At 41.3% G+C, this 26,022-nt stretch overlaps 1 protein-coding gene across 1 annotated transcript in view; it reads right to left on the bottom strand.

The window, feature by feature from the left end:
• Window positions 1-9,820: 9,820 nt before the first annotated feature.
• Window positions 9,821-26,022, bottom strand: part of GABBR2 (gamma-aminobutyric acid type B receptor subunit 2) — a 457,858-nt gene continuing 441,656 nt past the window's right edge. The window contains exons 18-19 of the mRNA XM_063164404.1: window positions 19,271-19,388; window positions 9,821-12,324 (exon numbers count right to left, since the gene is read on the bottom strand). Coding sequence (XP_063020474.1) covers window positions 12,159-12,324; window positions 19,271-19,388 — 284 coding nt within the window. The 3' untranslated portion in view covers window positions 9,821-12,158. The remainder of the gene's footprint in view (window positions 12,325-19,270; window positions 19,389-26,022) is intronic.

Raw genomic sequence — 26,022 nt, 5'->3', positions numbered from 1 at the left:
ACTTATTCTTCATTGCCTGTCATTTTCTAAATGTCTAATTGGCTTTCTCAAATTGCTTTTAATATATGCATTCATGCATATGTTTTCTCCCTTCTCCAGACTGTTTTGTTTTGCAGTAAACCCTCACCCTGATTTATGGTTTTCCATCTGGGAAACCATATGAAATAACCATGATTCAATATTGAATTGTCTTCTCCCTCTGCTAGTAATGTGTTTTGCCCAGTGACAGGTTTGACCAACATAACCACTGGGGGAGGAGGAGTAGGCAAGTGGTAGAAAACTCCTGTCACTTTTTTTTTTTTTACTTTTGTAGTGCATGTGTGTGTGTGGTGTTTTGTTTGTGTTTGGTTTTGGTTTGTTTTCTTATTTTTGTTTGCTTGTTTCTACATTATTTGAGACATTGCTCAGGTTGATCTGAAAACCACCTGCAAAAATATTTCCTCTCACGGAGAAAGAGTGGGAAAACCATTCTTCTTCCTTCTTCAGGTATTCCAAGTTCTCTTTTTAATTTTTTTAAAATATATTTGATTTCCAGATTCATGCTCATGTCTAAAATTAAAAATTATTAAAAATGATCAGAATAAGGCAACAGTCTGTTCTCCCTTATAGACAAGATGAACTTAGTAAACTAGAGTAAACCTAAGGGGAAGTGGCATAAATATAATGGTGGAAAATAGTGGTGAGTGCTGAGGGAGGAATGGGAAAGTACTTCTCATTGCCAGCCTTTTCCATGGCAATTTCAGGAAGCATTGAATCATTTGGTTTATGTAACTCTTGGGATAAAGACTTTACACAGAAAATACCTTGCATCTCACATGAGCTGGTGAATTCTGTGCTCTCTCTTTCTCTTGTGCTAATTCTGGGAGATGGGAGAAGACCATCAGACACATGGTATTCCAAATGATTCAATGACTTCAGATAAAAAAATTGCACTTTTCCCTTTTTTGTATTATGAAACTTATGTGGGCTTTTGTACACACTTTTCCTGCACCCTTCTGAGCCCTGAGGTGAGCTGTTGGTCACTGAAATTCTTCACCAGGAAGAGTTCAGAAGTGGGAGTGGACTCCCTTCCTCCAGCCCTCTCTTGGCTTGGGGAGGTTATCTCTGTACCTTGCTAGTCTGTTTGGCCAGTCTTTCTTGTTGGCAAGCCAACAACAGTAGTTACACTACAATCACTGTGTTTTCTTTGTCCTTTACCATATACAGTGAAACCTGTCAGCTTCAGGCCAAAGAACAAGTTAAGCAGATGATACCAACTGTTTTGTGATTCTGCAGCCATAGCTAAACCAAGATCAGAGGTGCCAAAATAAAACCCAGTAAGTCCTGCTAGCAGAGTCATCACTCAGAAAATGCAGATAACATGGCCCATATAGCAATAACATCACTGATCTACTGGCTTACATCTTCTTTGAAGAAGTTTTGTTCCTGGTTTTCGTTCTTGCTACTTCACCTGCAAAAGAAGAGCTCAGTCAGCCATCTAGCAAACTATTAGGGGTCCTGATGCACTTGGCAATTGTGAGTGGCATGTTTGGCCACCAAAGAACACAAAAACATTAAACTGAGTAGTTAGAGAAAAGTAGAAGAGACTTTTGTGCATTTGAAGGCAGAAGCCCTCATCAAGAGCACTGAAAAAACATGAGGAGGATGCTACGTAGAGCAAGAAGGAATAATGTAATTTATGGATAGCCAAATGGCTGCCTGACAGGTGCAAAAGCAGTTTAGCAGACTGTGGGATGCTTTTTATGCAGAAAGCTTGTCTTTGGGGAGATGCAGCTCTGCCCACAGCAACTGCATTGGGAACAGTGTCAGAAAGATGGTATGACAGAGGACTGTCATCAGCAGAGGCATCCATTGTATGCTAAGCCAGCGACCAGGGTATTAAATATAAAGAAAACTGCAGTGCATAAAGCAGTGTGTAGCTTGATGGACCAAAAAAATCGAAATCAATCCTTGCCAATTAAATAAACACATAAACACATGCTGAAAAATCATGTGATCTGCCGCTCTACTCTTCTGCAGGGTTAGTTATCTTACAGGGACATACAAGTTACTGGTAGGAAATGTCTCTGCCCCAGAGGCAGGAACAGATGTCTATCTCAAGACTACCACAGTTCACAAGGGACAGCTTACAACCCTGAATGTAGATGGAGAAATAGGCAATTGTATCCTAAAGAGTGGGGTAAGTTCTATGATGAATAAAATCCCCTTGGCCAAGGGAGTCCATCCATTCAGCATGGGGAATCTGAGGGCAATTTCAGTGTCTTTCCATGTCAGCTATGTCAGGAAAGAACAGAGCAGTGTCCTGTGATGTGGAAGATGGATCTCATGATGGGAATCAAATGAGGCAGTGGATTCTGGGGAAAGCACTTTTAAAATATTCAGCTGGTGACCGGGATTAACAATGCTATAAAAAGGCCTAAAGATTTTGGGTGAGGATTACATATGACCACTTAATGCATTGAACTTCTTACACCAGGGAGAGGGTGATGCTTTCCTAAGGGATAGTTCAAGCTGGACTGAACTTTAGGAGGAATGAATGATCTCCATAAATGTTTTTCTCTTTGTTAAGTTGTTAAAGACATGCTCTAACTTCCATGATAAATATGAAGTTCATAGTATAAGTAAAAAATCCAGCAGTTCCTTTCTTCCCTCCACCTTAGTTTTTCTTTCATAAGTACAAAGACTACATTGTAAACACAGATCCCCTGTAGGAATAGCAGAGGGGAGAAATAAGATGAAGAGTCCTGATTTGCATAACTAGTGTAGTACTGATAATGTAACCATAATGAAGGTAATATAACGTCTATTTAGAACAGAGTAAAAGAACTGAACATCAGTAAAAGGAAAGCATTATTCCAGAAGAGAGAGAAATTAATGAGAAACATCTTTTCATCGTTTTCAATACACCTCATTAAATTAATTTGAGCAAGGTTCTCTAGATTCTGATATGTTCATAAATGTTTTTTGCATATTGAGCTGAACTAGGTCCTGAAAGAAAGAAAAATGCCTTCCTAGACTCTTTCTCTATATGAAGCCAAAGCAGCAGGGTATTAATCAAAGCCATAAACAAAGTGCATAACCAGAGATTTAATTCTTGAAATTGCACTTGGTTACAAAACTTCCAAAACCATGTGAAGAAGGCCTTTATGTTGAGTGTCTTACTGTAGCTTTAGAGTATGATGAAGTAAATTAATTCAAGGAAGTTATTACTGCTTGCAGTTTGCCTGTGATGAGAGCTGGGACTGCGTTTTCTTTTTGGAGCTTGGATTTTAATTTATGTTAATATTCACATCAACAGGGTAAGTTAATGAGGCCCAAGCTCATTTTATTATCTTTCATCTGACTGAAGCTCTAAGCTTCTACCCGCACAGCCTGGGATATGCACTCTGCATGCTGGATGAGGAGAAGCAGTTTATTCTTGAGCATTTGTACTGCACAGACACAAGTGCTCTGTGGCTGGTGTTCTCCATATGGAAAAGTTAATTTTATTTCTGTCTTGCTTGAAAACAAACAAACAAAGATCAGCAACATGAAAAAAATAAAAAGGCAAAAACAAGGGGTAAGAAAAGAAGTGCAAGCATGCCTGTGAGCTGGGTGCGCACGTTTTTCATTGTAGAAGACAATGATGGTTGATGATTGCTGACGTACACTGGTAAAAAATAGAGCTTATTTGAAATGAGACTGTATTAAAATAGTCACTTTTTGATTCTTGAAATTATTTTTATCACATTTGGGTCTCCTGAAGCATTTGCTTGTCATGATTTCTTAAGTAAGGACTGACAGCCTTTTCAGAAAGATTTGAACATCTCAGATGTTCTAGCATCAGTAACAACTGCACAAAGAACAATGGAGATGGCAAGTGGAGTAAATCTGGTAAAGTAGATGAAAAGGAAAAAAAAAAAAAGAAAATAAAGATGGAGTGTGAAACTGTGCAGCCTTTCTGGATGTTGCACTGTGGAGAAATGTGGTTTGCAGTGGGTCTGTCTGGCTGCTGAGTGCCCCAGCCACTCTGCCTGCCTGCAGGAGCACAGGGTGCTGGAGCAGAGTTGATCAGATCCAGGAGGATGAAGGAGAATTTTCACGTTCTTAATAGTTTTTAAAAGAATCAGTTAGGAGACATTATTAAAGTCTGGAAGAAGAGATGAGTAGTTAATCTTCCTGCTATAGGATCATATTAGCACAAAAATTCAAAGCAAACTTCTTTTGAGAGGAATGAATGGGCAGCTGACACAATTACTTCTGTCCCATGGCAAAACAGGTAACTTGCTGCTGAGTGGGGGGAGATCACAGAATCACAGAAACATTTAGGTTGGAAAAGATCTCTGAGATTATTGAGTCCAGACTATGACTGAACACCACCATGTCAACCAGACCACAGCAATAAGTGCCACGTCCAGTCTCATTTTGAACACCTCCCTGGGCAGTGTGTTCCAATGCTTAATAACCCTTTCCATGAAGAAATTCCTCCTGATGTCCAACCCGAACCTTCCCTAGCACAGCTTGAGGCTGTGTCATCTTTTCCTGTCACTGGTTGCTTGGGAAATGAGGCTGACCCTCACTTGCTACAAACTCCTTTCAGGTAGTTTCAGCTGCCTTTGGTTTCATCAGTTTGTCACTCCTACTACAGAAATGCTTTGCTACAGACCAATTAGAAGAATGTCTTTACATGTCTTTCCATCCTCATTAAAATTTTTCTTGTCCCTAATAAGAGCAGTTTTATACAAAATGACAGTATCATATAGAGCAAAATGAGATGGAAGGAAGGGCAGGTTAACAGAAGGCATTAAAAGGTCTGTGAAGAATTCTTATGTGCAAGGCTGAATTGCAAAGCTAATTCTTTCACCCTCAAAAAGTTCCATGCCAACTTTTGCAGAGATGAAGGCGGCTTTAATGAGCAGTAAGCAAATGGGCCCCAGTGGGTGGAGCAGGCAGGTTGGATCCCAGGTTGTGGCAAACCAAATTGGTTGCTCCAAGATGACTGAAAGTTGTCCTCTAATTCAAAGGGCCATTAATTCTGGGATGTGCTTATTTAATTTTGTTTTCAAATTATTTGCATTTGTTTCAGTGAGGTATGTCTGAAAGTTTTGAGCTGTAGTAAGTACTTCTCTTATTTGTTTGCATGGACTATGCTGGAACAACTCATGTGTTTATTTCACTTTACTGACCTTCACCCTCACCATAAATTGCTTATTTAAGTTCAAATGTCAGTTAATTCCTAGGTAAATAGATTCTTGGATTTAAAATTAAAATGAGGCAGAAAATACAAAATCTTTTGGGAGAGAAAAGAATAAAAGGTTCTCAAAGAATGGGGACACTTATTAGAGAAATATTCTTTATCACCCAGCAGTACAACAGATGTTCAGTTGTACTTTCAGTTTGGAGAGTTTATAAGCTCAAAATTCTGTGGAGGCCTCTAAAAACAACAAACTATGTGTACATAGGAAGAAAAATGAAATATTTCCTCTCCCCACAACCTGACTAAGGCAGCTTGGGTAAAAAAACTTTCTTTGTCTGTAAGAACCAGTGTCTGTAAAATTTTCATAAGGGTTAGTAATTTGCAAGCTTCACACTCCTGCAGCCTTTCAGTAATAATGAAAGCCTGGAAACAGCCTAGGATATTGAGGTACTGAACTGAATTTCAAACTTTGAGCCTACTAGAATCTGAGGTCAAAATCTGGAGGAAAGCTGCTCCCATTTTAGTTACTAGCAACACTGAGGCAGTTAGTGACGGTGTTGGCTTAGTTTCTGACAATTTTAACAGCTTTATTTGTACAGCCAGCTTTCTGGCAGTGACAGTGACTACTATCTTTTGCTAGGGGTGCTCATATCTGATGCTGACATTGATGTATCTTCCTCAGAAGTGGTTGCAGCTGACTCCCTTGTTCATTTTCATCTTTATGACTCTCCAAGCCATCTTCTTGTACATGTGTGTTGGTTGCTTTGATATTTTTCGCCTTTTCTCATTAATTCTTTTGGATTTCTCAAATAATGTCTCCCAGTGACATTAGTATGAGCCAAGGCAAACTGAAGAGGATTTCTTTCCAGTGTTGAGTCAGGATAAATTGTGGGGCTTATGGAATTCTTAACCTTGTCACTCTCCCTCTGCAACCCCAGAGTGAAGTTACTGTCCTTGCTCCCCTCGTTTTTAGCCTCCTTCACCCACCACTCATCATGAGGAGAGTCAAGGTATTTGGAAATTGGACTGCCTTTAGGATGAGCAATTAACACCTTTCTTCCTTTTACCTTTCTGGACGAGGAGCTGATCCATGCTCAGCAATTTGCTCTTCTCAGCAGGTCTTTCAGAGGCACCTCTATTTGCAGATGATGCTCTCACTCAGGCAGGTGGTCCTGGCACCTTTTCAGGAGATATGGCCTTTGTCTCCTGAACTGCTCAAGGGATGAATTTCACCTCTACTGTCTTGTCTCCATCTCTCTGCTTCAGACACAGCTATAGTAGGGGCAAAAGTGAAGTGTTTCTCAGGCTGGAGGAACGTTTTTTTTCTCTGGAGTAGTAAGAGCTGTCCTTGTGGAGTGTGGTACATGATGTACAACAGTGTACAGTGTACAACAGTGTCCAAAATAAAAAGAACACAAAGCTTCCCAGAGAGGGATGCTTGTGCTCTGGAGAATACTTTGCTCTTACGAAACTCATGCTGGTTTGTATCACCAGTTGACAGCTTGTTTAATCATGTGGACTAGTTTTATGTCACCTAGCTTGTTTGGCAAGGATGTGAGGTTCCTTCCTCCTGTAGAAGAGGTGTATCCATCCCTCTGTGTGCCGGGAGGGATGCCTGGTGTTTGGGATTACTGGAATACCCTTACACAAGGCAGAGTAGGAGTCACTTGGGTAACAGTACAGCAAAGCGCTTTATGAGGACAAAGTCATGTGCATGTTTTCTTCCCTGCTCTTTTCCAGTTTTTAATTTCTGCATCATGCTCCATTTTGCTTTCAAACAGGGAATGTTCAGCTGGAAAGGCTCAGGATTTTGTGGCAGAGTGGGCCAGGACCAAGGAGAATTAATTCTGAGCTAGGGAAGGCTTGTGTATTTGTGTGCTTGGAATGGCTTTTGCTTTTAAATGTTTCCCAGATTCTCAAAGCAGGAGGTAGCATGGGTGTCCCTGCCTTGGCACTCATGGTGTTTTGTAGGCTATTAATGCTTAGCTGCTCATACTTCCTCTGTGTCCTGCCTGTGCTCTCTGCAGCACACACACAAACAAACACAAATGCAAACACAAACACATTCCCTGCTCCACACCTGCCCCCTATTTTCCAGTCAATTTGACTTGCCAGAATGGACAACTTCACATCTGTGAGATGATTTGCTACCAGTGTCAGCTCCTCTGCTCAAGCAGGCATCTTACATTGCTGAGGCAGTGGAAGGTAGGTGGGTAGATAGCTGATGTGGTCCCCGAGGAAGTTGCTGCTGTGGGTCATAAATGTAATTAACAATCTTCTTAACTTCTGTTGCACCCATTGGATGTGGAATAGCATCAGTTCTGGTTAAAGCCTGTATTTGCCAGCTCATGAAGGCGTCTGTCCTTCTCCTGAAGCTCAAGGCCTTGTGAGCTCCTTTTTGCTATGCTCCTTTCTGTTAGTGAGTGAACCCACAGGCAGCTTGCTGCTAGTATCTACAGATCCTGTCTTCAGATCTATTTGACCTCTACTGAATTTATCCTCTAAAGTTCAGGAATTTGTTTAAATCCTTGTATGAGGCTTAGCTTTGATGGGCATCCATCAAAAAAAAAAAGAAAATAACAGCCACTTTCTTTGGGGAAGTAAAGGATTTTCTCAGTGTTTGGAGATGCCTACTTCATCATCAAGGGATGCAGTTTAAACCAGCTGCAGTTTGCAAAGTTGGTGGCTCAAAACGTCTGCAAGTTGTCTGTGGCAATACTGACATGATATCTCTGCCACTCAGGGTCGCCCTTGCCAGCAGCTTGGGCTCTCCATTCCCCACCTCTTCCAGTGCATCTCTAGACCCTCTATTGATCCTCTGCAATGTTGTTGAGTGAGTAGTGACAAGCACAGTAGTGCTCTCAGAGTCCTGATGGACTCAAGAGGCAGAGTGCTCTTGAAAATGCACTCATGAATAATATTCAGGCGTATTAAAGTAATGGCTGTAAGTACTATTCACCTTGTCAAGAGATGGAAAAGGCAGTCAATAACTGAGAACTGAACTCTGATAAAAAATCATGATGCTTAAACCACTGTAATAAATCTGTCAGTCTTTTCAGACAGTGAGCAGAAAATCCCTATTAAACAAAGCAGTGACAGAGAGAGTCAGCTTGTTGAACAGGGAAACCAGCCCATCCTTTGGACTGCAGTTTGAGAACACAGTAAGCCCTGCTGATATCCATAGGGTGCTGTGGAAGTGCTGGGACAAGCCTTACTGGGCTGGCTTCCAGCGCCTCAGCAATCCTGATTGGAGATCAGCAGAAGCAGTAATCCAGTCTTGGGAAGAACGGGCACATTGTGCTGAGACTTGTAATGAAAAAACAAGTTCTGAAAAGATCAGAAAAGATTTGACTATCAACCTTTAAGGAAAGGTATTATAAGATATTATCTCAAAAAAAAAAAAAAAAAAAAAGACAAAAAACTGCCCAAAACCCCAACAAACCAAGAAGGGGGAAATGCTCTTTCCTTACCTTCCTTGATTTTATTTATTTGAAAGTAGTGCTTCAAAATTAGCAACCTTCCATTAATCAATGGCAACTTTATGATTGTATAGGAATCATATTTCTTGTGGCTGTGGAAACTCAGTTGTTCAAGTAAAGTTGCTCTGCTGACATCTCTCTCTTCTTTTTTTCATGACCCTTTAAAGTAATATTTCACTTTGTTCTGGTTTCCTATTATTCATGAGTAATTTTAAGTTCTTCACATCCTCCCACAATTTCTGGTTGAATATAGGTTTCACATTGAAGTCGTTCTGTACTTTTTTCCTTTCTTGAATGAGCTTTGATGTATCTGTTTGAGTTTCTCCTGCCATCTGCTATTCTGCACTGAGAGCCACGATCCACACTGTTAACTCCTCACTGGTATTTTCTCTTTTTGCATATGTTCAGGGGGACTTCTGAGATGCCTGAGAAATCTGCTGGAAAACCATTTGTGGTGGATCTAATTCCCACATTGGCTTTATCACATTTTGTGCTGGCTTGAGGCTGCTCCCCTGTTGAAAAGCAAACAACTCAAAATGCGCTTTCCACTCACTTTCTCATTGCCTGACATTCCCACCCTCCTCCTGTTCTGCCATGTAGAAGAACCTGCTTTAAGACACAAATCCCACCACATGCACAAACCTAGATGGAGAGGCTTAGTGTTTGCCTTCATGCAGAAATTGGTGTTTATTCTCAGAAATTTCTCATTTGTTGATGCAGAGATATACTATTGAGCTGGAACATTGGCTCAACTTCAATAACTTGTGTGAAATAGTAAAATATTTCTTTTTCTTCTGAATTCACATTCACTGTGGGGCAAGAGAGAACAGTGTGTGGGCTAAGTGTGGTTTGGATAGAAATGTTCAGTACACATTTTGATTATTTTCCCATTTGCAAAAGGTCTCAGACTTCACTCTTGGGTACTGCAGTAATTGTATTTCAGGACAGAGGCTCGTCTACCTGTTATCTCCAAATGCAAACTGTTCTACAACTAGGATGTGTATTTTTATTACATATTACATTTTTATTGAAATGTAGGGTTGTAATAGGATTCCTCTTTTTCCAAGGAGGCTTTTATATACATCTATGTGTATATATATACACACACTCTCTCTCATCAAAAATGATTTTGCAATGGGGGAAGAGGGCATTGAGTCCAAAAAGCTAAGTTTTATATATTTTATTCATAAAAACAGATTTGCAACAATTTATTAAAAATTGATCTCATGCAGTATAAGGTTATACAAGAAATTCTTCATTTACATTTTATTCTGGCAGTTCCAGTCTAGTTTAAAGCATTTGTGCACTAACATCATTGGAAAATGCCATTGGGGCACAGCCTCTTCATAAATTTACAGTACATTTTTGCTGCAGTATAAAAGAACAGAAACATTAAATAGCTATATTCACTTGGTTGGTCTTGTTATCTGCAGTAAAGTAAAAAAAAAAAATGTTATGGGAGAAACTACCGTATCATTGAGACAAAGAATGTACTGCATGGTTTAAACCTAATAAACGTCACACAGTCAGTATTCACGAAGTTACAGACACACACACACACACACACACTCACCTCCAATGGTCCGATACTTCTGAATTATTTTTGTTTTTTCCTGCTAAGTTGGAATAATATTTCTACAGAGATCTTTGTGTATACATTATATACAATATCATAATTTTCTCTTTTTAAAAATTAACATTCCTTTTAAAATAAACCAGGCCCTGATGATATTAATAAAGCAAGAGAATACTGTCAACACACATTGAGTGACGACGTCAGTGTTTAGTGCTTAAACAGAGTAATGAGTTCTAGTTTATTTGTGTTTATACTTACATGTTTTTTTGTTCTAAAAGCTACAGATATTTCCACAACCTCTCTTACTGTATGTGCCAAGTGAAATATTTTGTGATGCTCCTGATTGTAAGATTCAGATACATATTCATGTTGGTTTTGGCCACTATGAGGTGTGTTTTGTTTTTAATGGAGATTTATGCTAGCTTGTCATAGCTGCAGTTAAATCCCTCAGCTAAGGAACCCCTTCAGCTGTGCTTCAGTCATTGCTGATTTATAAACCTTTGTACAAATGCCATTCCAAAGGTTTAGTCTGAGGGGCATAAGTGTTGATTAAAGAAAACTGAGAGCCCAGAGGGTGCTTCATGTGGGTTATTTCCCCCCTACTTTTAGCAAACAGCCCTGGCAGTGGGAGGATACGTTTCCAGTCCCTTGGAAGAAGAAGCTGTATGTGTGTCTCGCCTGTGCCTGAGGGTTTGGCTCCAGAGTTGGTCCAGACGGTACACCACTGTTGTTCCTCCTAATTACTTTGGTTCAGGGAAAGGAGCTAAAGTATAAACTCCACTGTTTTTTCACAGTCCTTTCAGGAGTCAGGTAAAATATTCTACTGGTAGATTTGATTTGTCCCCTCCTATCCACTACAACTGTCACACGTACGCAGGTACGAAGCAAACATAGTGTATATTCACATCTATGTGCCCTGCAGGCTTTGCCTGCAGCAGCAAAGTGCTGTGCCCTAATCCCTCCCCCCCAAGTCCACTCAATGAATTTTATTGTAATTATGTGTGACAAAATTCAAACAAACTAGGAAAAACAATTCATCCTGTGGCATTAAGACTTTACTACCCATCTGTCCTCAGTTTCCTGAGTTATCAGCCCTAGGACTTTTTCAGACAGTTTAGTGTGTTATGGTTAGTGCTGTTTATCATGAAACAAGTGCAGAAACTTTGCTAAAAATGAAGCTGCAGATGGTCAGCAGTCACTATCATTGCCCTGGAGAAGGGTGAAGTGCTCTGCTTGCAATCAGCAGCTCCCCAGCTGGTGGCAACTCAGAGCTGGAGCTTCAGGCTCTGCTTGGGTTACACATACAGCTGCAAGGTAAAGGTGACCCTGCTCACAGCACTGCAGAGTCTCAATGACACCCGAGGAATCATTTCTCACAATTCTTCTTTCCTGCTAAACATCATCCCTGAAATGAAAAAAAGCAAGACTAACCAGTGCAGATTGTTTCCAGCGATTTAACGCAACTCCTGTAAAAATGAGTGTATCTATTCCAACATGGTATAGCTGGACCACTACATTTTCCTTACATGGATACAGTATAGAATTGCATGTTCTCAGCAGCCACGTAAAGCTCAGTGACATTTGAGTGGTTTTTTGTTTTTTTTTTAAATTTTTCCCTAGTGTCTTTTTTGCAAGATCCATATATCCCAGCATCCTTGTTGCTAGTAGAAATTTTGGAAGAAACATTTTTCAGTGACTTCTAGGTGAAGAAATAAAAACTCCATGAATAAGGCTACAGATCAAACTCTTTGTGTCCTCCTTTGCTTTTTCACACGAGTTACGTGGGCACTCCTGTGCCGAGGGCCTCAGCAGAAGTTCCTCTGCGGTAAGAGCCAATGTTACATGTTTGTAGCAGAGTTCCAGGTCGGATGTTTAGTCCAGTCTTTGAGTACTTAAAAGCAGTTCAGGAAGCACTGATCTTGCCCTCCTACAGCCCTGAAACCATCACTCGGAAGGAGGGTGGCACGTGTCTGTGCCGAGGGCTGGCACTGGGGCTGACGCAGGGGCTGGCACAGCTGGCATCCACTCCTCCTATGGACGGCAGGTAGGCGTGATGCAGGATGGGCAGCTGCAAGGACAGCCGGCGCTGTATGCTGCGGGAGACAGGGAGAGGAGCATTACCAGGGGGCAGAGGGAGCACATCACACGGCTGGTGTGTCCCCAGGCTGCTGCCAGCGAGTCCCCTGTGCCTGCCGCTGGCACCGACAGGGTGAACGCCACGAGCATCGCACTGGCCGATGCCGAACTGTGCCACCAGGACGCTGTTTTCCCCTTGGGGAATTTTTCTAACAGGCTGGACATGACAAAGGAAACTTTCTTAGCATCCCACAACCTCCTGAAATTCCCAGCCACATTCAGGTTAATTGTTAGACTGCTGATACCAAGAAAACCTTAAGTTTGCAAAGAGGGTGTATGGCTTGGTGACCCCCCAACCCCTTGCATCCAACAGTCATGCATGAGATCTCCTGCCTGTAGAACCCCAATCCAGCAGACATGCAGGAGGTCACAGACTGAGTTTCAAGCCAGCATGGCATTTCTGCAACTCCAGCTAAAGCAAACACAGGTGCATGCTGGGAGGGATTTGGGACTGATGGCTTTCTCCTCTTTTAAGTAGCTCCTATTTAAAGTGTGGGTCTGTGCTTTTGAGGTGATAGATGCTTTTGAGTGCTATGGGACTGAGGAGTTGGCCCTCTAACAGCAGTCCTGCCCAACACTGATACTAAAATTCAGTGTTCCAGAACCCAACATTCTGTATCTATTTTTCCAAGTGGATTGGCATCATGACAACAGGTATAATTATTTTTTTAAAATGAATACTTAATCATGCTCATGGGTATTGCATCTAAGCCTTTCCTTGGAGAGGATGGTGCCATGAGAAAAGGGCTCTGCTACCCCTGTGCTGTGGATACATTAGCACATTCCACAAAATCAAAATCCTGTTGCGGTTTGCTAGTGTAAAAGATGTTTTCAGTCATTTTATCACCAGGATGGCTTTGTATTTGGAGACATTTCCGCTTGAAACACAGAGGCACTTTCTAAAGAGAAGAGAGATGTCAAGGTGACTGAGCTGAACGGAAGACTGACTTTTGGATTTCAGGACAAAAATGCCCATAGAAAGCATTGTATCAGTATAATAGAGTTTTAAATTTATATTTGCCTGTTATCTGATATAATGTCAGTGTATAGAAAGGCCTTTATAAGAAGTGTTTCTTTGAAAGCTAACCTTTGGACAGCCTTTTTGATTCAAATGACATTTAATTGCTTTTTTGCTCTGTGTTAGGTAGCAAAGACAGATACTAAGGCTTCCATTGCACTGCCTGGGGACCAAGCAGTATAGCTTTTAAATTCAAACAGAAAGAAACATATTGTTCTCCTCATTAGTTTCTTCACTACAAACTTCAGCTTGTTTATACAGAGGTGCAGTAGGAGTAGCTGTTGTCTGCCTACCCAGGACACTCTTTCTCATTGTTTCTCCCCCTCAAACAAACTCCTTTCTAAAGTTTCACACAATGTTAGTCCTCAGTGATGATCACTCTAGTGCTGGCAATGCATTCCTGGAACTAAACAAAATCCATTCATTGTTGTTTTGCTAGGGTGCTCGGCTCTTCCTGGTGCTATCAATGAAGTCATGCCTTGTTCCCAAGGAGTGCTGAGGGGGCATGGCTTGATGTTTCCCTGTGCTGAATCCTTATGAGCCTGATGCTGTGGATTGTCATTCTGTCTCTTGTTGAGGGGTCAAATGCAGAATTGCCTGCACTTATTTTCCCACCAGTGGAAATGCTTACTTTGTTCAACTGTTATAGGCTTCTCATCAAAGGGCTTTTTGAAGCTACTCCAAGAGAATCCAGTTGCATAATCAAGTGAATAGGATTTTTTTCCATCCATTTCAGTGTTAGCCATACCATGGACAAAGCATGTTTATTTAGCTATGCCAACTGTGGCTGCAGTGGGTGGCAAATTTTGCTTTAACTGTACTTAAAAGTTTACTTTCACTTGAAAACTTGGTTCCTGGAATTGGGGCAGAGAACTGTGGCCTGGAGACTTGCATACAATCAAGATTGTAGACAAAACCCCTAGAGTGAAACACAAAACAAAATAAAACGAGTAGCAAAATCCAAACAAACCTGGTATTTTTGCCTGAAGTGAAAGCAAATTTTGTGCCTTGCCTCACTGTTTTTAGGGTTTTTCCCCCCAATATCAGTGATTTTCCCTTCTTCCACTCCTGCCACACTTTGCCAATTTTTTTTTGGCGAGTCCTTGGTATCAAGGAAGGCTGGAGGATGAAGGGATTGAGAGCAGCCCTGCCAAGAGAAAACTGGGGGTGATGGTGATTGAAAAGCTGGACATGGCCCAGCAATGTGCACTTGCAGACCAGAAAGCTAATCATATCCTGGGCTGTGTCAAAAGCAGTGTGGCCAGCAGTGTGAGGGATGTGAAGCTGCCCCTCTGCTTTTCTCTGGCGAGACCCCACCTGGAATACTGCATTCAGCTCTTCTCATAAGAAGAATGTGGACCTGCTGGAGCGAGCCCAAAGGAAGGCCACAGTGGAAATTAGAGGCCTGGGGAATGTCTTCCATGAAAACAGGCTGAGAGAGCTGGTGTTTTTCATCTTGGAGAAGAGAAAGCTCCAGGGAGGCCTTAAAGCTGCCTTAGGGTACCTAAAGGGGCCTTACAAGAAAGCTGGAGAGGGACTTTTTACAAGGGCATGGAGTGAAAGGATGCTGTGGAAGGTTTCAAACAAAAGAGGGTAGATTTAGACTACATAAAAGTAACACATTTTTATGATGAGGGTGGTGAAACACTGCCGCAGGTGGCTCAGACACCCTGTTCCCGGAGACATGCAAGGCCAAACTGGACAAGGATTTGAACAACCTGATCTACATAAAGTTGTCTCTGCTCATTGCAGGGGGATGGGACTGGCTGACCCTTAAACATCCCTTCCAGCCCAAACCATTATATGACTCTAGGAATTTGTTTCAAGTTGTCCACACTATACAGATATGTATGTGAAAGCATAGGTATGGTGAAATATTTTGGAGAGGTAATGGTTGGTAATGGTGGGTCTAGAATCACGGGCAGCCATCTGAAGGAGATGGAAAGCAAAGATGATTCCACACACAGAGCACCCACTCATCAGGTTCTGCGTGAGGGCAAGTGTCCTCAGCTCTGTACAGACATACCATTTATTAGGGAAAAATAAATGCCATTTATTAGGGAAGCATAAAATCAGGTAAAACCTTGACTTCCAGTGTCAATGCAAGAACAAAATGCACTGCACATGGGAATGCACAATACCACAAGGGGGGCCAAGGCATTTGAAATATATTTTGGTTTTGCCATAGAAAACCACTAATAAGATCCATTGGTAAGTGGGGGGACCAAAACAAATTGCTGCAGCAGTCAAACATCTGAAGTTCTGTGGGAGTGTGTAAACTGTGTCTAAGCACTCAGGGATTGTGTCAGTTAATTCTGCAGTACATTAATGTTGATTTTTAGCAAACGCAGGGAAGCTGGAGAAGCTCTAAAACATTACAGTAAAGCAAGATGTTCTACTAGCAAGTAGAACTAACCATTCTAAACCCACCTTATTTTAATGACACATTTGAGTAAGATCATAGATAGACAGATTATAGGTAAACCACTCTCAGTGAAGAATCCAAATAACAAAAGCCTGCTCATGCTGGGGCATATGGCTGCAATGCAATAATCCAGTCTCAACCAACTTTTTTGAATGAGAATTTTTTGTTACTTAAATTAACATAACTGGCTCCAGCTATGCTTTGAAGTTATGCTTTGAAGGCTACAAAAAACCCTGCATATAGAAATAGTCTATTAAGATGGCAAGTTTTAATAACGTCCTGCAGAAATCTGTCATCACGTCTACTTAGAGATCTGGAAGACTGTTATGTAGTGTTGCAGTTAAAATGAGAATAGAATAAATTCTAATGGTGCCAAAAACTGATGACCTGCTGGATGTAGGTCACTGATAAGAAGGGACAACATGCAGGAATGAAGTGCACAGGCAGATGTCTTTAAGGGTCACAGAAGATAAACCATTGAACATGGCCATCATGCAGATAAGCTGACTGATGTGATCTTCAGATAAGCAGGACTGCCCATCAGGAAATATGCACACTTTAATACTCATGAAAGCAGATGACTTTGCCTGAGAGACAGCTCATCCTACTGGGGAAAGAATGATATCTATTTTAAACTGGTTCAGACTGCTCTCTGGACCTGAGATGAGCTGGCACAGTACAGTGTCTATCCACATAGCTAAGCATCCCCCAGGATTGTTGCTGAGCACTACCTGGAGAGAACAAACTGGTACAGCTGTGCTGAGGAGTCTGCTAAAAAATGGGAAATCAAAGGGCAGGGCTTGTGCCTGTGCACTGGCACCACTTTGCCTGCTATAGGAGGTGTTAATTTATATTCTGCAGACAGTGTAAACAGGAAAGAAAGCAGTCAGCACCCACTTTTTGCTCCTCTTATCTGTTGGTCTGACTGGGTATGGAAAATTTTACATGGCAGTATGGAAAATCTTCTGGGTCCTGCCCAGCAGGAACTGCCAAGGGAACTGAGATTCGTCTATATTCATGCTCTAAGTCTATATTAGTATGCTTTACAGTACTATAGACTGCATTTTCCTTAGGTGCAGGGTTCTAAATCTGAGCCAAGCACAAAAAAAAAAAAAAAATTTCTACATTCTGATTGAGGCAGTGTAAACATCACCCCATCAAAAAATGTGAAAACTTCCTGCATTTCTGCCTGAGGTGTGTGTATAATGTTGAGCCTTTGTGCACAACTGTAGAATGAGGGATATTACAATGAGTCAAACGTGGCACTAATGGTGAGAAAGAATGAAAAAAAATCCCAAATCAGCTCCTTTCTGGACTCTATAAGAGCTTTCATACTAGAAGAAGCCAGTTCTCATGAGTACTGACAAACACAGGAAGCTGGAATTATTTTTTTCCCCCCACAGCCATTAAAGAGTTAAAACTTCTGCAGGAAAATAATTGTCTTGACATCCTCCTTTCACAGGTTTATGACCAAGAGGACATCTTTTTCAGACTAATTCTCCCTGAGATTTGTGTTCTTGAATAAGAAATAAGTTTCTCAGACTGTGTGACTACCTATTAGATGTCCTACGTATGAAGTGAAATGAGAAACACAGAAACTACAGCTTGCTTTTAACTCTTTTTTTTTTTGCCCAAAAATTATACATTTAGCAGCCATCAAATGACAGAAGTGCTGCCAGACAAGTAGAAAAACAATCCCAGAGGTGCAGAAGGATACCTTAAAGAGTACAAATTTTGGGAAGAGGCAATATCTTGTCAAAAAGAGGGAAGTCCTGAAGACAGCTATACTTCTCCTCCCTGGCAGATCCACTGTGTCTGGGCAGTGTGGTACCCAAAGTGCCAAATGGTTCTCAGGGGAGAGATTGGCCCTTGGACGTGGCACAGTCACAGCTGTGCAAGTGTTGAATGACACTGTTTAGATTCAGCAGGATTTTATTAATTGCTTTCCATAAATGTCAGAGATTGTTCAGATTTGTACTGAACCACTCTCCAGAACCTTTAGAAAATCTCAGTCTTCTCATCAGTTATCACTAGCCTAGAGGAAGTTCTGTCACCACCAAATATTTTTCTTTGTCTGTATTAAATCTGTATAGAGACAATTGGATTATCTGAGTGTCTGTGTTTTTCTTAGCATCTTCCTTAATGTAAGTGGGCCACATGTGGATGAGGCTGAATTCACATTACATTATTTCTGACAAATGGTGCTGAAAAAAACCCAGGCCTTTAATAGCTATGCATTAAAGCACTCTGCTGACCCCATGAAGTCATGAGAGCTCTCACAGCAAGAAACCTGCTTTTGTGAAATTACAAGATATTTCATCTACTGTGGGATTTCTTTTTGGTGCATATGTGTGTGTGTGAATTACCTTCTTTGCAGATTTGGGTTGGGTTTTTTCTTTGAGTGCAAGGACAGATTTAGACATCCACGTGTTTTCCTGCTCCAGGTAGTACGAGACAGGAGCTACTATCTGCAATCAGGGTTGCTGCTGCTGATGTAACGTGACTCATTCTAGTAATTTGTTTAATTTATTCTGTTTTTAAATAAGCTTTTAAATTGCCCAGGAGTCTGACAGCTATTAGCTCAGACACTGATGAAGTGATGCTGTGTAACCAGGTTGCCGTGGGGAAGCGGCAGATCCGGGCACACACGAGAACGGCGCCTCCCGGAGCTCCTGCCCATGGCAGGTCCTGCCCAGCTCCTGGAGGGCAGGACACGAGTTTATTGTACAGGATCCTAGGGAGAAAAGCTGACACCAGAAGACTCTTTCCACTCTGTAAATCTGGCCAGTGTTTTGTGCCATCCTCTCCTTGTAGCTGCAGCATTGTTTCTAAGGGAAACTACTTAGTGCGGGCTTTCCTGTGCCAAAACTCAGGTCCAGCTGCTATGGCAACGTTGAAAAGCCCTCAGGACATTTTTTATTTCTCATCTAGCTAAAGAAGGTAAAAGAACAAAATGTCTGTGTACACTATGAACCCCTCTGGCTGGTGTGTGGAAGGACTTGGACCTTTGACAAGAGTCATAAGACATTTGTGCACATATGTACACCCTCTTCTCTCCTCCACACACTTTGGGCACAGCTAATCCTGCAACTCTCTACAGAAAATTTGGAAATCATACTATGGATGTTTCTAGCAAGAGAAAAGGAGCATACTGATTTGTTTTTGGGGCACCTTAGGATCTAAAGCCCCTGATATCCTTTAAGTTCCTTTGGGGTGGTGAGCTGGTGGCAGGGAGGCAAGGAGGCACACAACAACATTGGTGCCTACTGGTGCTTCAGGAGGTGCCATTCACATTCCCTAGCTGTAGATGTTTCAGGCTCTCTCTGTAGCCTGGGCTGACTGAAAGGGGGTTACAGTGAATGTCCTTCCATAAAAAATGCATGGAAGGGAAATACAGGCTTTGATGAAATATAATAATTTAAATTAATGTCTTGTCAGTAAGGTAATGATGTATACTTACTGTTCTGGAGAGTTGATGTCTTCTATGGCATCTTTGCTTGTTCTGGAAGGGTCTGATGAACCCCACTGTGCTGGTGGATTTTGATCAAGATGATTTTTCAAAATGGCTTTCTCACCATCTGGATGGACAACACATTCAGTTTTACTTTACTGTGACCAAGTGACCATTTAAACATAGTTTCAGTTTAATTTTTTCCACATATCCATAATGCCACAAAATAAACTCATACTACCTGTATTCCAGCATAGTCTCAAGTTTTGCTGTGAGAATTTGGTACTCCTCTGTTTTGGATGATGTGTTCCTCCATAGGAACCATCACGAAGAAACAGAAAAGTGACAAAAGTGACATCATGCTCTCTCATCAAGTCTTGGGCTATGTGAAAAAAAAAGTAACTATAGTGTTCTGTAGTTAGAAATGGTAACCTTTTCATAAACCCTCCTTCTTAAGACTTTTCCTAAAAAAACTACAATTTCATTGATGTTAAAACCTTGATACTCTTATGATCACACAGGAAAACAAGTGCTGTCATTTGCCTACCTGCTACTGCCATCATTTTCAGCATGGAAACACGATTCATAGCAGCTGCACTGGTCCATAGGCTGTCTGCAGCAAGGACAGCTAATTATGTCATTGGACTTTTTTCCTTTCTGCATAGTGTTAGCAAAACAGATCAGAATTCTTGTTTCCCCTGGGTGTCCTGGGTGTCCCTGGCTAGCTGTGCTGAAGCCCATGGCATCATTCCCCCTGAGAAACACGGGCAAACACAGCCACTTTAAGACCCTTTCTGTTCCTGCCTGCTTTTTCAAAGTGTCTTTCTGCGGTAAGCCGAATAAAATCACAGAGAAAGCATCTGAATAATGAGGGCAGTTCACAGTTTTCATAAATAATTACAGAGAGCTCCAAATCCATCACCAGCAGTTGTTTGCCACACAAACAGAGCAGCAGTGATTGCTGCAGGCATTGAGGCAGCATGGAAGAGGAGTCTGAGGTAAATTCTTGAAGAGGGTACTAGAGGGTTTGAACAGAAAAGTGGGTACGAAGGGGAAAAGCAGGAAAAGAGTGAAGAAAAAAGGAAAATTGCATGAAAAAGCTGGCACATTTTGAAGGGCTACGGCTTTTCTGCTGTACTCCTGTTCAGAAGCCCCAAATAATGCTCAGCTCCCAGCATGCTAGGAATATAGATGCTGTCAACAGGCACTGGGGGGACAAAACAAGCCGCAGAAACACAAACTGAGGAAAGAAGCTGGAAGCATAAATGTTTTGAGGACAAATTCCAACATCTAGAATTGCTCTCCCAGCCAGGTTATCCCTGGCATTATTTGATAGCATTGACTTCCTGCTGTGAAAAACCTAACAAGCAAACAACAGCAGAGTGTGTAGGTGAGGAGGCAGCAATGTGCAGACATGGGGATCACTACAGCTCAGGAGAGGAGACAAGAATTTTCACTGATGTTGCAAGGAAGAGAAGAGTCTGGGTGAGAAAGGAGGTGACCAGAACACATGAAGCTGCTTTGGCTGGGGCAAAAAAATGTCAATAGAAGAGAGCCGAGGAATTCAGTTGTAACAAGAAGTGTATTTAAAATGAAGAGATGGCAGGATTCACTGATGGTTTGGATGTGAAGGAAGTACAGCAAAGAGTCAAATCTGACAGTGGTTAAGATAAGCAGTGAGGTCAATCATCTCAGGGCAGCCTGAAGCTTGCTGCTGTGGCACTTGCTGTCACAAGAGTTCAGTTTTTATTTTCTGTACATTGCATTTCTTTGTATATCAAGTTTGACATTTGCATAAAAGTCTTGTGATGTCTATAAACAGACATGTAGAAAAAACCACTTTTTACTTCCGTGATTAAAACCAACACTCAGTCCTGAGCTGATCTAAGCTGACAATGGAAACTGCTGACTTTTTGATATAGACCAAAGTAAAAATTTGATTAACCCTTGTAATTAGGGATGGAAAAGCTCTAAATTTAATTATTTTAGGGTTCCAACTCCTTTTGCCAAGATAAGTGATTTAACATTTTTTAAAGCCACTAAAGATATAATTCTTCATCAAATGATTGGAAAATGCAAGTGTTGCTGTTTGGGAGTCTCTTATTTAATAGGATAATCTGTGTTGTACACACTAAAGGAGTTTCATGTACTTTCAGCTGTGCTGTGAGAGAGAAAGAGAAGGAGGTGGTCCTTGTCAAAAAGGTGGGGGATTTAGTTTAGAGTAGAGCAGAAATCATGTATTCTCTTCCTACTCACCTCTCAACACCAACTGCCCATATATCACCGTGTGTTATTCTTAATAGACTCTTTTCTACCACTGTTGCAGATGACTTGCCCTTAATACACAGAATAAATTTCTGCACACAAGGCTACCAAATGCAAGTTTTACTGTACATGTATAAAATGTAGACAAAATACAGACACTTTTTCCCCTTTTTTCATTTGTTTCCTTTAATATTAAAAAAAAAAAAAGGTAATTCTTATTTGTTAAACATTTTGGGAGAGAAGTTGTTAAGTTTTTATTTTGCAGCTATGGAAACTAGAATATTTTTCATTTACCTTTCATTTAAATAATGAAGAGCAAGATTCTCACTTAGTCATACGCTTCTGGGAGCATGAGCTTAAAGAAAAAACACTATTGCCATATGTACTTAAAAAACTTAAGAGTTTAGAAAACTAGTTTTATATACATGAACAACTGAAAGTAGCGGTAAACATTTGATTTCCCAGTTTCCCCTGGAAAGTGTTGCAGTGTTTTTGATACTTCCCCATCCTCTCTCCTCCTCTGTCCATTAAGTATGCTGGTTGGAAAATGCCCTTCATCCTCAGGGCACTGTGTGCCGCTGCAGATTCTACCCCAGTAAGTTGCACTGGGATGATGTAACTACTTTTTAAACTGAAATCACATTAGCCAGAAGCACCTTCTAAATAATTTTCACCTCTGTAGACCTCAAACCGGAACTCAGAAGTCTGGATAAGCGATGCCTGAGCGCTTTCCATTCAGAAAGCTGTCGGGAGAAAAGACAATTACATCTCAAGGGCCTCACAGAGCGCTTGGCAATGGGCTCATTATAGAACAAAGCTGGCTGCCAGTGGTTGGTGAGAACCAGAGGGCTCTAGCTTGGGACCTTTGCCTACCTGCAGGAAAAAACCAGCTTCCATTTACAAAGCTCTGAGCTGCAAGAGCACACCTGATGCAGGCCGCCCAGGGGCTCAGAGAGGAGGGCACTGCCCCCAGCCGCTCGCCTCTCCCTCTGCCAGGGGTCACCTGTAATCACTCTGCGGCCTCGTGCTGCCAAAATTACCTGGGCAGGCTCCAATGTGCCATGCATACTAACAACCCTCATTCAGCTGCAGGCAGAGCACACCAGGTGACTGATGATGCTTCAATTTCTTCCAAGAGTTTAGAAAACATATTTTTTTTAACTAGGTGCTTGTTTGGTTGATGTTTGTACACTGCAGCTTTATTGAACATCTTCATCATTATGCTTTAGCGGCAATATTCCTCCAATGGCTTAGAACTGGATGACAGAACTACTCTTCATCCAATATCTTTCAATTCTACTATTGCTTCTCTTTGCTAGAAAACATATATTATGCTCCACAAAGAAGTAAGTGTGGTTTAACAAGGACTTACAGGATCTGGCAGAGATTGCTGATTTACTAAAGAGCTCAGGAAACTTTAAAACTAGAGGCAGATTTTGAAAACCTGCTGTAATTTTTCCCAGTTCTGTTGTTTGGACTGTGAAACATGACTAGCCAGTCTCTGTTTTTCATGTAAATAGGGTGATAAGAAAGTAAACTGAAAGGAAAAATTAAAACGGTCACATTTTCTGCTGGTAATCAGAAAAAAGTTCTCCTGAAGTAAGCACTCTGCACACACAATCTAAATCATAGCTTCTGATAATCGTGTTTTGAAAGATTTTTTAAAAAGAAAAGCCAGCAAGATTATGCTCTGATTTATACTACTTTAAATCAGAAGAAATTCCCTTTACTACAGATTCATTTCTGTGCAAGAAAGGACAGGTACTGAACCACTGATAGGTTGATCTCCCTGTTGAAATAGAAACATGCTCCAATTTCAGGATTGAGTCAATTTGTTAGGCTTCATAGAAACTAGCATACAGATCTCTATAAAGAAAGGAACTACATCCTTGCTTTATAACAGCATCCAGAGTTTCAGAGCTATTTCTGAAAGCCCTTACCTTTGAATCTCTTTTTCAATCTCAACCTTAATGCTTGAATTGCATGAACTTCATAGAAATAATACTTCCCCCATCCATCACAGATGAACTCTGTTTTGCTTTGCATTTGTGAGCAAATGCCTTTGAAATCTGTTATTCTTTGAGCTGCTTTTACATGGGGAAAAACTAACACCAGGAAACATCGGAGTGGGGTGACAAGTGACAGTATGTAGGCATATCTGACATGTAAATGAATGCTCCCAGCCCATTTGCAGCAATGAGTAAAGACTGCTTTCTGGCTTGAAACAGACAAGGTTTTCTGAGCAAGGAAGGGTGCCTGCAGAGAGAGAACCTGCACAAAGGATTTGCTCATAACAGGGGACTGTGGCAAGGCTGTCTCCTGCTTCTTCTGTAAATCCCATAGAATGGATTAATTTCCCTAATTTCCTTAATTTCTCTAACATGCTACTCTGAAATGTACTGGCCAAGGTAGAAATAGAGGGACATTCTTCTGCAGGATTTCATCTAAGCTTTGCTTTATATTAAACTCTTTCAATCCATGATTTTGTGAATTAATGGAAATAACACATGGAAATAACTTCATGTATTAAAATGTCAAAAAGAAGTCAAGTAGAATAAGATAGTAAGATTCTAAGTGTAGCAAAAGTATCTAGTATCCCCTCCCTGCCTTTACACAGCATCATAGTTGAGGCACTTGTCCTCCTTTTTTCCAAATGTCAGCCTGGCAAACACAACCATGCCTCCAAGCCTGACTCTTCTTGCTGAATGACTCTGTCTCTTAAAGAGGTGGCCTGAGCCAAGCACTGGCCTCCCCCAGAGCCCATCCCTGCCTCAAACCCAGGCTGTAATGAATGTGGCTCTGCCACTCCAGCAAGGCCACCAGATCCCACAAATGCCAGGGGAGCAGTTAGTGTCGCTCTGTGCACAGAGCTGAGGTCACTAGCAGGCACAGTGACTCAAAGTCATCCGAGGAATGTAGGAAATGAAGTTAAGGGGATGCCCTTTTAAATCCAGCATCTGAAGTTTCAGAGCCACAGTCCATAGAGCATGCTAAAAACTGCTTGGCCACACAAAGCTATGTAGCAGTGCAGTGAAAAAGCCTGCATTAAAAGAAAGCAATCAAGCCATAAACCACAAATCACATTTTCCTAATTGCTTTTCTTACATAGCCAATTGCTGTGGATGTCTCAGGGACATCATGCATTTGTGAACAAGAGTTGAGTGTCTCAGATAATATCTCTCTTTAAATGAGATGTACTGAAGTGTGCTGTAAAGAAGGAGTCCCTGTGCCAGCAAAGAGCTCTTGGGATACACCAGGAGGTGTTGCTGTTAATAACTAAGCAGGAATCCCAAAGTTATGAAACACTGCCTGAGGTTAGGCAGATATAGGAGTTCACAGCTGTATCTACCTATTTTGGCTAAAGTAATTTAACTTTAGTATCTTAAATCCATATGTTTGATGTAAATGAGGGTGTTGAAGAAGGAAGAGATGAATCAAATAACCTTCTCTGGCACTTGGCTATAAGAATTAGGATTTTTAACTCCGGGCAATTTTTACAGATCAGAAGCCTACTGAAGTGTACGATGACATTAAAGTTTGATTAGGGCTTGTTAGAGCTGCATTGCCTAAATCCCATGTTATGATCTGTTCTGTGAAGAGCAGTGCCCTGAGTTTGTGTAAGCAATAGCAGTGGGGTTACCCTACATGGCATTCTCCCTGTGAGCTCCTCCAGAACAGCAAGGTCTTTTATAAAAACAATTCACATAGAAGTGAACAACAAAGTGAGTGTGGCAAATTATCTGGTATGATTTTTAGCTGCTATTTTGAGCCTCTCTCTTCACTGTCCTATTCCCACTCTCCCAGCTCACATTTTTCACAAGATCAAGGAAGGCACAAACCTCATCATCACCTTTAAATTAATATTGGACTGGCTTCCCCAGCTGCACAGTGGGGATGAGAGAGATGGTCACTCCTAGGTCACGCTAATAGATTATTTACAATTCTGAAGCTTCACTCAAGTACCACCAGGGATGCATAATTTCAAGTTTCTGTACTTTCCTTTACTGAAAGCTCATGAAATGCACAGCTACAGAAAGCATAGTCATGTCATTCGGAGTTAGCTTTCCCGTAGCTGTAAGGGCCAGAATTTTTTTAAGTACCATTTAAGTGCTGTCTGTTTGAATCTGCACAGAATCAGCAGTGACTCAGCAGCATGAATTCTCCAAAGCCTTGTTATTTTGATTGGAACAGCAAATTTATATTAAGCACATAGGTTGACTATTGGGAATGGGTGCAGTGAGAGAAACAGACAGGAGATTCAGATGTAGATAAGGGACAGGAAAATATGGAAAGATAAGAGGCAGAAGAAATGGAATTGGAGGGACAGGAAAAGGCTAGCAAGGGTTGCTTATAACAGTGGCTCAGAGCCTGGAATGATGAATATTTAGTGTCCCTTGTGTCAGAATCAGGGTATACTACAATATGCATGCATGGAGTATTTGCCACCAGGTGAGGGACCAAACTCCAAACACCTTCTGCAAATTGGGATCCAGGCC

Source organism: Melospiza melodia, chromosome 1 (genome assembly GCF_035770615.1).
Source record: "Melospiza melodia melodia isolate bMelMel2 chromosome 1, bMelMel2.pri, whole genome shotgun sequence".
NCBI lineage: Eukaryota > Metazoa > Chordata > Aves > Passeriformes > Passerellidae > Melospiza > Melospiza melodia.
Note: the sequence above shows the minus strand (reverse complement) of the source record. Positions and strands in the feature narration are given on the sequence as shown.